The 12,762-nt window shown below is 45.8% G+C and overlaps 1 protein-coding gene across 1 annotated transcript in view; it reads left to right on the plus strand.

The window, feature by feature from the left end:
• The first annotated feature begins 7,564 nt into the window (after nt 1–7,564).
• Nucleotides 7,565–12,762, plus strand: part of LOC116956857 (E3 ubiquitin-protein ligase TRIM11-like) — an 82,132-nt gene continuing 76,934 nt past the window's right edge. Inside the window, exons 1-2 of the mRNA XM_076054944.1 lie at nt 7,565–8,307; nt 8,585–8,657. Of these exons, the coding sequence (XP_075911059.1) occupies nt 7,738–8,307; nt 8,585–8,657 (643 nt within the window). The 5' untranslated portion in view covers nt 7,565–7,737. The remainder of the gene's footprint in view (nt 8,308–8,584; nt 8,658–12,762) is intronic.

Here is a 12,762-nt window from a genome sequence, read left to right on the forward strand (position 1 = left end):
GCTTCATGCTTTCTCTGTCCATCTGTCAATTATTGTTTTAACGTATTCCTAGGAGACCGTTTAATTCTATGTGGATGGTTGTATGTATGTTGATCTTCTTTCACAACGTCCGTAGACAATAGTTCTAATAATTATTAAACTGTTAGAATATTTTAATAATATTTTGATTTCAAGCTTTCGTGACTGCAGGGATTCATATTTATTGTTTCTCCTCTACGTGAGTTTAACGAAAGAACCAATAATATATAGTTTAATAATAATTTATAATTATAAGTAAATGGTGATTTAATAATTATTTAATACTTTCGTTACTAATAATTCCATAATAATTAAATGATCATTTAGTAGCAATAATGAAACAACAATAATAATTTCATAACAGCATTAAGTAATGATGATTAAATAATTATTTACTGATGCCATATAGTAATACTATGAATTAAAACTAATTAAATAAAAATGCTGTCATCGTTATTTAATAATGATAACAACAACGTCATAATAATAATTTGCATTTACAAAGCGCCCTTAAACAATCTCTCTCAGGGCCCTACGCATGGCAAGGCAGAAAATCGTGAAGGCCACCTGAGGAAAGATGTGAGAAGGATATTTGAACATCACTGAAGGGAGAAAGACATTCTAAACAGAGACGGCTTTAGTGGAGATGTGAAGATGAGCAGCGTCTCGGTAGTCCCCTTGACCTCGAAGGGCAACGAGTTCCAGAGTTTAGGTGCCGCGATTGCCAAAGCACCGTCACCCCCCACGTGTGTAGCCTGGAGACCGTGGGACGGTGAGCAATGCACAAGCTGAGGATCTTGACGATCTCGATGCAATATTCGTGGCTGAAGCAGGTCATGAATGTAGGGAGGAGCAAGTCCATTTAAGGCAAGGGCGAGTCGGTTGGCGCTGCCTTTTTCTCGTTTGTGTCATTGCCTCTTCCTTCTGCGAGGATCTGTGTTTACGCTTTGCTGTTCTTTCTTGGTCTCATTCTCTCCTTCTGAAAATCTGCGAAACGGGTTTATTCCTGGGGGAGATGTTCTCCCTGGTGCAAGACAGCAGGTGCGTGGTGTGTGTGGATGGTAAGTAATGTGTGGATGGTGGGGAGTGTGTGGATGGTGAGTAGTGTGTTGATGGATGGTGCGCGGTGAGTAGTGTGTGTGGATATGGGGTGGTGAGTAGTGTGTAGATATAGGGTGTTGAGTAGTCTGTGTCGATTTCAGATGGTGAGAAGTGTGTGGATGGTGAGTAGTGTGTGTGGATGGTGAGTAGTGTGTGAATGGTAAGTAGTGTGTGTGGATGGTGAGTAGTGTGTGTGGATGGTGAGTAGTGTGTGTGGATGGTGAGTAGTGTGTGTGGATGGTGAGTAGTGTGTGTGGATGGTGAGTAGTGTGTGAATGGTAAGTATTGTGTGTGGATATGGGGTGGTGAGTAGTATGTACACAGTGAGTCATGAATATTTTTTTTATCAAGGCTCCCAGACAAGAGACATGGATGTAAAATTACTTTACACGGGGTTACAAACCTCACGATGCACCCCATGGAATGTGCTCAGATGTTTGAGGAATGTAAAAACAAGCCCCGCGTCACACAAACCTGTTTATATGTACCTGTAGATTCACGCCGTTGGCTTTAACCAGTGCCAACAATGGACTTTATAAGAACATTATCACAATCGTGAAAATAACACATTCTGAGATGCGGGCTTTCGAATGCAAGCAGTCGCCTGTGATTAAACGCGATTCTCCGGTGAAACGAGTTGATGGTTTAAGCCCCATTGACAAACGCATACAGAGTTTGGTTCTGCGATTCATTAGTCCAAAGTCCAGCTCTGAGCATTGTAAAGTAGTGGTTTGACCGCCGTGCATCGAACATCGATGGAAATTCTGCATCTTTGGACTGCCGTACATCAAAATCGGAATATTTATACTGCATGAGGAATGCGATGACCTGTAACGCTCTTTTTAACAAATGTCCAGATGGAGCACGGGGGTAATTACGTTACAACAACAAACAGTACCCAAATATGATAGTAGCGCAAGTACAAGGAAAGTAACCAAATCACCATAACACATCTACAGTATAAATATAAAAGTTAGTAGTTCCGCGCGTCTGTTTACATTCAGGGATTGCCAGAAAGTGCCTGCTTTATAAACCGGGTTTTTTCGGAATCCAGCGATTTAATCGACATGGCTCCATGTTATCATGGACTGTGTCTGTATCGCATTGTGGCAAACGGCGTATGAGTATGTGTGAGGGCGAATGTCCCCCACCATCACCGAATTGTCGGGGCCGTTGGCTCCTGACCCCCCCCGCCACATTTATCCCACTACCCCCCGGCTGCTCTGTGGGGTTCGGGCTAGCGACCTCCACTACCCCGTCTTCCTGTGCTGCTGACCCCGTCTGCATGTTTTAACCGATGGGTAGGGCGCGTCGCTTTACGCTCGCGGTGCGCTGCGAGGCGGTGTACCGCGAGGAGCGCGTTCGCCCGTAAAAACTCCCTCCCGCCCGTAAACAAACAGGCGCGGTGCGTGTCTCCCTCCCACCCCCGCTCCACGTGCCCCGGTAATAACAAACACGCCTCTACCCCCTGCCCAGCCCCGTACACCAATCGCACACGAGGGGGTTGGGGTCGAGGGATGGGCGGGCGGGACGTTTGCCGTGCGCGCGCCGCCGATTGAGGAGCGTCGCCCGGCTCTGAGTTAAAGAGCCCATTCGAACAGTCGCGCGAATACGCGCGCGCTCGGCGCTTTAGCTCGCTACTTCGCGATTAGCAATCGCGCGGGCCCGCGACCACAACACCGTCGCACAGGCACACGAGCGCTCTACACCACCGAAAACAGTCGCTTGGGCACGCGCCCGACGAACAGCACACCCGTAAACAGCCGCGTGGGCACGCGCACGCTAAGCGCTCTGCCCCGATGTAAACAACCGTGCGTGCGCGCGACCACCAAGCACTCTTCACTCTCGTACCCGCCGCAAACAGCTGCGTATGCGCACGAGCGCAAAACAGTACTGTACACACTCGTACCGGTATGCGAACACCAAACACTCCATCTCCCTCCTCGCACTCACAGCGACTACGACACAGCTTTATCCTATTAGTGGTTTTATTCCCCGCGAGTATCCCGCTAACTGCGAGTGTCTGTGCGAGTCAGCAGGCCCTCCTAACCTATTCCTCGAGGAGCCCAGATTCAGCTGATCCTGCTTATAGCTCCGCTTTCTACCCTCTATTCAATCGCCCAAACTTACCTCTCCTCTACTTACGATTGCTTCCACTCTGCTGCGCTGAACGCTGTAGAAAGGCGATACTGTGAGTCGTCTCCGGAGAGGGTTGAGTCTAGCTGTGCTGGGCTCATTGCACGGACGTCTCAAACGGCTGACCCTACTGCCACGTGGACCGCGATGATTTTGCAGAAGAAGACTTTCCTACTTTCCCCCTCACCTCCTTTTTATCCTACCTATCACCAAACATATTGCACGGACCCTACACATCATCGCCCTTGCCTTCTCATATTCGAGTCTATTAGCTTACTCTCTCTCTCATTTAGATAGGATACAGACGCATTTACAACTCATTCATGAATATAAAGATAAATACACACTCGCATTGCTACTCAATGATGTGAGTCACCCTCATTCATATACAAAATGCAGACGTATTTACAACTTTTTCATGAATATGTAAATAAGCTCCTTCGCAGGTTACATTTTCTCGAGGATTTATTTTACGATGACGTATTTACAAGGTGAGAGTACGACTAACACGTTTCACGAGGCTATTTCTATCCGCAATCCCGGTGGTTTCCACTAAATTAATCTCAAACAGTCCTTCTTGATGGTTTAACGCCGCGTAGATCTCGGACAGTTGTCCTGAAGATTTCCATGGTGTCGATCTCCGACATGCGGCTCCAATGTCGTCCACCTGCAGTCGACTTTCAGTCCCCAAAGCCAGCGCCCCAATCGCGGGCCTCGCTCTCCCTTCAATACCCTCGCGGCCACGCCCGGGTAACTTCCAGCAGTCTCTACCGCCTTCTACTTCCCTTCTCGAACCTTCCCTCGTACAGTATCCTGCACCTGTTTCTAAATGAGAGAGAGAGTGACTCACACCACTGAGTAGCTATGCCAGGGTGTGTTTATATTCATATTTACAAGCTGGGGGGGCCCGTAACCTGGACCCAAGTGATGAGGTTGTCCATAACATGACACATCACACTATCTACTGTGTACAGCTCAGATATAGTACACGTGTTTGTAATGTTGTTACGTACCCTCACTATGTACTATAGCTGAGTTATATACAGTGCACAGTGTGCTGTATAGTGTGATGTGTAATGTTGTTACATACCAATGGCTGTTAACCCATACGGTTTACCCGTATTCTTGACTAAAAATATATTTTCCTCTATTTGTTTGTGTTTCTCCCTTGTGATTGGACTTTGTAGGATGAACGTTGAGATTTATAAGGGTGGGGTGACCAATAAGGTCTGAATTGGTCCGTTATAAGGTAGGGCACTGATAAGGGGTTGACAGGTTTGCATACCTTCACCATGTACTATATCTGAGATTTTTGCAGTAAATGGAGAGGGTATTTTGATAAAATAATCAGAAGGGTCTGTCGTCAAAGAAAAGTCACATCGGTGACAAATCGTACATGGTGAAATAAAAGAGACATTGATTACGTGTCAACCATTAATGTTGTGCAACAACAGCAGCTGTGTATCAACGTGGTGCATACTCGTACACCGTTTGCCACAACGCGGTACAGACACAGTCCATGATAACATGGAGCCATACTCTTTGGTTCTATTGGGTAAAGTCACGTAGGTGAAAATAAAATAACAAAAAATCACGACGTTTCGGCCACAACACAAGCAGCCTTCATCAGGTGAAGGGACGAGACTGTCTGGAGGACAGCGCAGGAGTGGAAGAAGCCACGCTTAGATCACGACCTTTAAGCTGTGTGAGAAGAAAAAGACCACGCGCCTTGACAAAGGAATTAGCATATAATTTAGCATTGAAATGGCTCATTGAAATAGCTATTTCAAGTCACCTACGTGACTTTACCCAATAGAACCAAAGAGTATGGATCCTAGCAGTCACGAAAGCTTTAAATCTAGAACATGGAGCCATGTCGAATAAATCGCTGGATTCCGAAAAAACCCGGTTTATAAAGCAGGCACTTTCTGGCAATCCCCGAATGTAAACAGACGCACGGAACTACTAACGTTTATATTTATACTGTAGATGTGTTATGGTGATTTGGTTACCTTCCTTGTACTTGCGCTACTATCATGTGCGTGTACTGTTTGTTGTTGTAACGTTATTACCCCCGTGCTCCATCTGGACATCTGATAAAAAAAGCTTTACAGGTCATCGCATTCCTCATGCAATATAAATATTCCGATTTTGATGTACGGCAGTCTAAAGATGCAAAATTACCATCGATGTTTCGACGCACGGCGGTCAAACCACTACTTTACAATGCTCAGAGCTGGACTTTGGACAAATAAATCGCAGAACCAAACTCTGTATGCGTTTGTCTTCGTGCCTGGCATTGATAATGGGGCTTAAACCATCAACTCGTTTCACCGGAGAATCGCATTTAATCACAGGCGACTGCTTGGAATCGAAAGCCCGCATCTCAGGATGTGTTATTTTCACGATTGTGATAATGTTCTTACAAAGTCCATTGTTGGCACTGGTTAAAGCCAACGGCGTGAATCTACAGGTACATCTAAACAGGTTTGTGTGATGCGGGGCTTGTTTTTACATTCCTCAAACATCTGAGCACATTCCATGGGGTGCATCGTGAGGTTTGTAACCCCGTGTAAAGTATTTTTACATGCACGTTTCTTTTCTGTGAGCCTTGATAAGAAATATTCATGACTCACTATGTACACACTACTCACCACCCCATATCCACACACACTACTTACCATTCACATACTACTCACCATCCACACACACACTACTCACCACCCTATATCCACACACTACTCACCATCCGATATCTACACACACTACTCACCACCCCATATCCACACACACTACTCACCGCTCACCATCCATAAACACACTACTCACCATCCACACACTACTCATCATCCACACATTACTTACCATCCACACACACACTACTCACCACCCTATATATCTACACACACTACTCACCATCCACACACACACTACCCACCACACACACGCTACTTACCATCCACACACACCACGCACCTGCTGCCATGCACCAGGGAGAGAACATCTCCCCCAGGAATAAACCCGTTTCGCATATTTTCAGAAGGAGATAATGAGACCAAGAAAGAACCGCAAAGCGTAAACACAGATCCTCGCAGAAGGAAGAGGCAATGACACAAACGAGAAAAAGGCAGCGCCAACCGACTCGCCCTTGCCTTAAATGGACTTGCTCCTCCCTACATTCATGACCTGCTTCAACGAATATTGCATCGAGATCGTCAAGATCCTCAGCTTGTGCATTGCTCACCGTCCCACGGTCTCCAGGCTACACACGTGGGGGGTGATGGTGCCTTGGCAATCGCGGCGCCTAAACTCTGCAACTCGTTGCCCTTCGAGGTCAAGGGGACTTCCGAGACGCTGCTCATCTTCACATCTCCACTAAAGCCGTCTCTGTTTAAAATGTCTTTCTCCCTTCAGTGATGTTCAAATGTCCTTCTCACTTCTTTCCTCAGGTGGCCTTCACGATTTTCTGCCTTGCCATGCATAGGGCCCTGAGAGAGATTGTTTAAGGGCGCTTTGTAAATGCAAATTATTATTATGACGTTGTTATTATTATTAAATAATGATGACAGCATTTTTATTTAGTTATTTTTAATTCATAGTATTACTATAAGGCATCAGAAAATTATTATTTAATCATCATTACTAAATGCAATTGTGAAATGATTATTGTTGTTTCATTACTACTACTAAATAATTATTTAATTATTATGGAATGATTAGTAACGAAAGTATTAAATAATTATTAAATCACCATTTACTTATCATTATAAATTATTAAACTATATATGCTTGGTTCTTTCGGTAAAGTCACGTAGAAAAGAAACAATAAATATGAATCCCTGCAGTCACGAAAGCTTGAAATCAAAATATTATTAAACTATTCTAACAGTTTAATAATTATTAGAACTATTGGCTACGGACGTTGTGAAAGAAGATCAACATACATATAACCACCATCCACATAGAATTAAACGGTCTCATAGGAATACATTAAAACAATATTTGACAGATAAACAGAGGAAGCATGAAGCCAGTAGTTAAAATATTAGTTGACAAAGGTTGAAGACGATTACACGAGAATGTTTGTTCCACTGTGGCAATGCACCCAGCCTGACCCTAGCCAGTCAATCAGCCTGTGGGACAAACCATTATCGCTGTGTCTCTGGCTGCTATTGCTGAAATTTTGTTTGTACAAACATAACACAGTGCGTGACTGTAACGCCACGTCTACAAATGTGAGCTCGGCCGCGTTGTGGAACATTCCAGGGCGTGTCTCGGGATATTTATAACTTAACTACAGGTGAATTCAGTTCATTTCCCTGCTCGCCTCCGCTGTGTGAGCTGCGCACACAGCGTCTCCTGAACAGAACACACCTCGTCAATGGTAATCAACATCTCACGATATTATAAACATAAAGTATTTTTGTTGAAATATATTCTCTGAGTCACAGTGAGGAACTATTTTGGGTGCATCCTCGGGTCATGGCGAGCACAGCTCCCGCTGAGAACGTGGACCGTGAGTTGACCTGCTCCATCTGCCTGGACACGTTTGACTGCCCCTCCACGCTGAGCTGCGGCCACTCCTTCTGCCTCCAGTGCCTGGAAGACGCCTGGAAGGAGGCAGATTCCTACTGCTGCCCGCAGTGCCGCAAGACTTTCCCTCGACGACCCCAGCTGACCAGGAACGTGACGATCGCCAACCTCATAGAGCAGCTGCGAGTGACTGAGACCATGGCTGCTGCTGATGCCGGTGTTGTTTTCTGTAACCACTGCCCAGAAAGCCAGATGCCTGCAGTGAAGACCTGCCTCAAGTGTGACACGTCCTTCTGCACTGAGCACCTCGCGCCTCACCTGGAGAGGGCGAAGTTTAATGATCACATCCTGGTTTCACCAAATGTGAACCCTGAAGCACGCAAGTGCAAGAGGCACAAAGAGGAGCTCAAGTTCTACTGCCAGCAAGACCTCAGCCTAGTGTGCAGGGACTGCACCATCGCAGGAGACCACACTGGTCATAAGTTCATCACACTGGAGGATGAGCATCAGGCACGGAAGGTGAGGCCCGCGTGGGTTGAATTGGAGCCACTCGGGAGCGAACAATACCATGACCTGAACCCATAAGAGTGCTACTACAACAACATCTCATTAAATACAAACCATCATGGTGGGATGATTCTCTTCTCACGCACTTTTTTCTTTCAAGCCGACTTCCTTGGACTCTTTTCTGGTGGGCAGTCATAGAACGATCACTGTGGAGGGCTCCGTGTGTGGTGGGGCTGAGAGGAAGCCGCATAGGAAGTTGAGCCTCCTTTGGTTGCCTCGTCTCTTACAGAATGGAGTCGTTGCGGAGACGCGAGCGGTGGAGGAGAAGAGGAAGAAGGCGGAGGCGGAGGAAGAAGGCGGAGGCGGATGAAGGCCACTCGCAAGGCCGTGCAGGTAGCACGCGTGGGCTTTGTTACCGTGTTACCTCCACCCTCAGTGGAGTCTGTGACTCTCTCCTTGTGAGGGCAACTCCGTAGATTCAAGTAAAATATGATAGTCTTGAGTCAGTGTGTAATAACTGTGCAGGGTATTGCATTATTATGGCTATGGGTGCTTGAAATAGAAATGAAAAAACACATTAACCGTTTAAATATGTAAAAAAAAAAGTTCATATCTCGTGAGACTGCACAGCACTTCGAAGGTTAACTCGAATGACTTGCAATGAGTGAGATAAAATAACACAGTATGGAGAAACGACTGCATTGAATTAGAAACTAGAAATTAAACGAGTTAAGAAGATGAAATGACAAGAAATCAGCTGTTAAAGGCTAGAATAAACACGCGACTTCAAGAGAGTACAGGAAATGCTACAAAAATTTTGCTCTCATGAGACGCACCCAACTCTCAAGCAAACATAACATAGAGTATGACTTTCAAACATTTTAAATTTATTTTTCACGAATAGTGATGTTAAAGTGATTAAATATTAGTGCCGTACATTTTATTGATAAGAATAATTACGTAAATGTGTCTACATTTGATATGTCTTCAACGATATTACTATGAGCCTGTATGTGTTTTCGCATGCAGAAGTATCCATTGTAATGCGGGGCATCAGATCAGCTGGTGATATTCATAATTTACACATAAAAAGTGGAGAATGTTAGTCACAAAAACATATAAGCAGATAAAACGTCTCCATCATATATCTGCCTCTATAAAAATCATGAGAAAAAATGTACACATCCCATCAGCCCCACGACATGGGAGTTCATCGTTTGAAAACTATTGAGTTGGTAAAAGCAAACTCTGAACTAATTTCCACACCCAGTGACTCGGTATTCGAGTCAGACTTGCTTGAGGTAAGGCTGATGTCCTGCCCTATGTATATAGGCAAGGACCCTTTGATAATGATATGGGTCCTAGTTAGATGCCAAATTATATAATACACAACAGAAACATAATCATTAGACTCGTTGTGGAGAATATAACTATAATATAAACAGTCATAACTTCCTTACACATCTATCTCTCCACCTAATACATCAATTCATAAAGATCCCATTGGCTCCACAGTCTTCTGGGAGTGCATCATTTTAGCAGCATTGATTCTGTAGAGGAAATGCTGGACTTGTTTATGCATCAAATAATTTTTCGTCTGACGAAGATCCATATCATGGAGGGTCCTTGTCTATAACACCTAGCTGTTAACCTGCGTTCATTCAAGCGAGCCTGACTACTGATTATACACTGCATGCCAAACCCGGTCCAGAGTTTGATTGCATTGAATGATTACAGTTATGCTAGAATTATATAATCCCAAAAAGGCCCCGGGCCAATAGATTGTGTACACAATGCTTTTATTGTTGAAGTGGAGAGACAATCTATGAGGAAGGCGACTTGTGTGCTTATCTATTTGTAAATAATTTACAGATCCTCACCAATACACTTCTGGACGAAGGCTTCCCCACATCGTGTTGACCATTGAGGCTAGTTGGCCAAACTTATTTGTGCGGGTCAGTGCGGGTTGATGAAGGTAAAATCCAGAACTGGTTAATATCTCACTCATCACGCAGCTCTGTGATAATTTTGGAGTGGGGAGCAAGCCAAGCCTAGGATTCAATTATCTATATTTTTATGAATAGGGAGATACTTTTGAAGCTGCGACTGGGAATTTGCGGAGTTTGGAGGTCCTTACATATGTAACGACTCCAGGAGACACTGCTTTTGTGATTTTTTTTTTTATTGAAGACACGTACAATTGACAGACAAAGAACCCGACTCCAACAGCAGCCTCAAGCCTCTCCTCTCAACCCTTTTTATTCCCACCGTGGCCATCACTTGACCCTTGGCCATGCCCCTTCTCTTGAATCTTCTCGATGGCTCTCGGCCCCTGATCCGCATTGCGGCCATTTAACCTCTATAATCTCCACCGGTCCTCGCCATGGCCGGTGTAATTTGGGGGACGTATTCAGCGGCACCTGCGGGCAATGTAACCATGCCCTGTCCCCGACTGCCCATGGAAGCACGTGCTCACGCCGCTCCATGTTCCTTTTGTTAGCGGCTTGCGCCATGGCAGTATTTTATCTTGCTGCCACGTGCGCTTACGACACATGCCCGAGTGTATCCTGTAGTGGCACGGGTACGGACGACTGCTTTATCTCTGAGGTCGTACCAAGTTGAGCCTCTATGGGGGGTTCATTTTCCCGTCCATACATTAGAAAAAAGGGGCGAATCCCGTAGAGGAATGTGGGGCTATTCTGTATGCCGCGATTACCCCCAGAACATACAAGTCCCAGTCCGTCTGTGCCAGAGCATAGATGTTACTGTCCTGTTCAAACATTCTACCATTCCATCCGGTTGAGGATGGAATGGCAATTTTATAATTTTTTTGTACCGAATGTGTCACACACTTCGGGCAGCAGTTTAGACGAGAAATTTCGACCCTGGTCTGTGAGAAGCTGCTCTGGGGCACCCTTATAAAACACGTGGCCGTGTAGGAATGCATCCACAGTGGATGCAGCAGTTGGTCCAGCAATGGCCAAGCCATTGGCCACCGAGTAAAATACTCCACCACCGCCAGGAGAAACCTGTTCCCCTTTTGTGAACATGGAAAAGGGGCCCAGGATGTTTAGCACAACCAATGCTTTGATTCGGGACACTGTGATGGGCTGCAACAGGGGCTAATACCTTTGCAATGGGAGCTTTAGGCGCATACACTCCATGCAACCTGCGACTAGGTGATGAACAACGGTCGACATTCCCGGCCAGTAAAAGTCCCGTTGCAAGGTCAACAGAATTTTACGATGCCCGAGGTGCAGCAGCTTAGTTTCATGCACCACTCGCGTCAGCTTACCCCGCAGGGAAGTGGGAACCACTAGGCAACGATGGTGTGAAACCTCATCCCATCGCATTATAAGTTCGTCATGGAGAACAACCCGCGACACTCCCGCAGAGGCAGGAGAATTTTTTTTTTTCCGCGCGACGCCGGAAAGACAACAATGAACCGTCATCCACCTGCAGCTGCCCCCATTCTGCATGCATGCGCCCCAAGGTGCTGTCTCTATGTATAACCACCCCGGCTGGTTCTGCATTACTCAGTGAAGCTACAACTATTAGCAACCCAACTGTGGGAGGTTTACTCCGCCCAGCTCCCGACGCACACGCAAACAGTTCTTCATGAGGCAACGGAGACAATGCATCCACGTTACAGTGTCTTACGCCCTTCCGATAGACTACCTGGAAGGAGTATTCCTGTAGTATTTCTAGCCAGCATGAGAGCTGGCCGGAAGGCTGGTTTACTTGCAGGGAGTACTGCAAGGCCGCGTGGTCCGTGCAGACCACGAATTCCCTGACATATAGGTAAGGCTTGAACTGCTGAATGAAGCAGACCTTTGCCAGAAGTTCCCGGCGGGTAACACAATACTGCTGCTCAGCTAGTAACAGGACGCAACTACCATATGCAATGACCCTTTCAACCCCACCCTTCATCTGAGACAGGACAGCCTCTATACCTGGGTCACTGGGCTCCATGTCTAAGATAAAGGGCAGGGAGAAATCAGGATAAGCCAAGGGAGAGGCGATCGCATAGTATAATAAACGCTACCTCCTCCTCCTCCCACCGTTTGAACTTCTGTTCTTTAGCAGTCAAAGCATGCAAGGGGTTTGCAACAGTAACGCACTATGGAATACACCATCGGTAATAGGATGCAAACCCGACAAAACTGCGCAATTCACCCACAGACTTGGGGGTCGGCCAATCTCGTTTGCACTGTTTTGTCGGGGTCCATAGCTATCCCGAAAGCGCTCACAATGTCGCCCAAATATCGTACCGAGGATTGTAAAAATTATATTTAGCGGGATTAAATTTCAGATTAGCTGAATGTACCCTGGAAAACACCACTCGCAACTGTTGCAATTGATCCTCGAACGTACGACCTAACACAATAATGTCGTCCAAATAAATGAGGCACGAGTCCCATTGCAATCCTGCTAGAACCAACTCCATAAGCCTCTGGAATGCGGCAG

Source organism: Petromyzon marinus, chromosome 68 (assembly GCF_048934315.1).
Source record: "Petromyzon marinus isolate PM22_M1 ecotype Great Lakes invasive population chromosome 68, UKy_Petmar_22M1.pri1.0, whole genome shotgun sequence".
Lineage (NCBI taxonomy): Eukaryota > Metazoa > Chordata > Hyperoartia > Petromyzontiformes > Petromyzontidae > Petromyzon > Petromyzon marinus.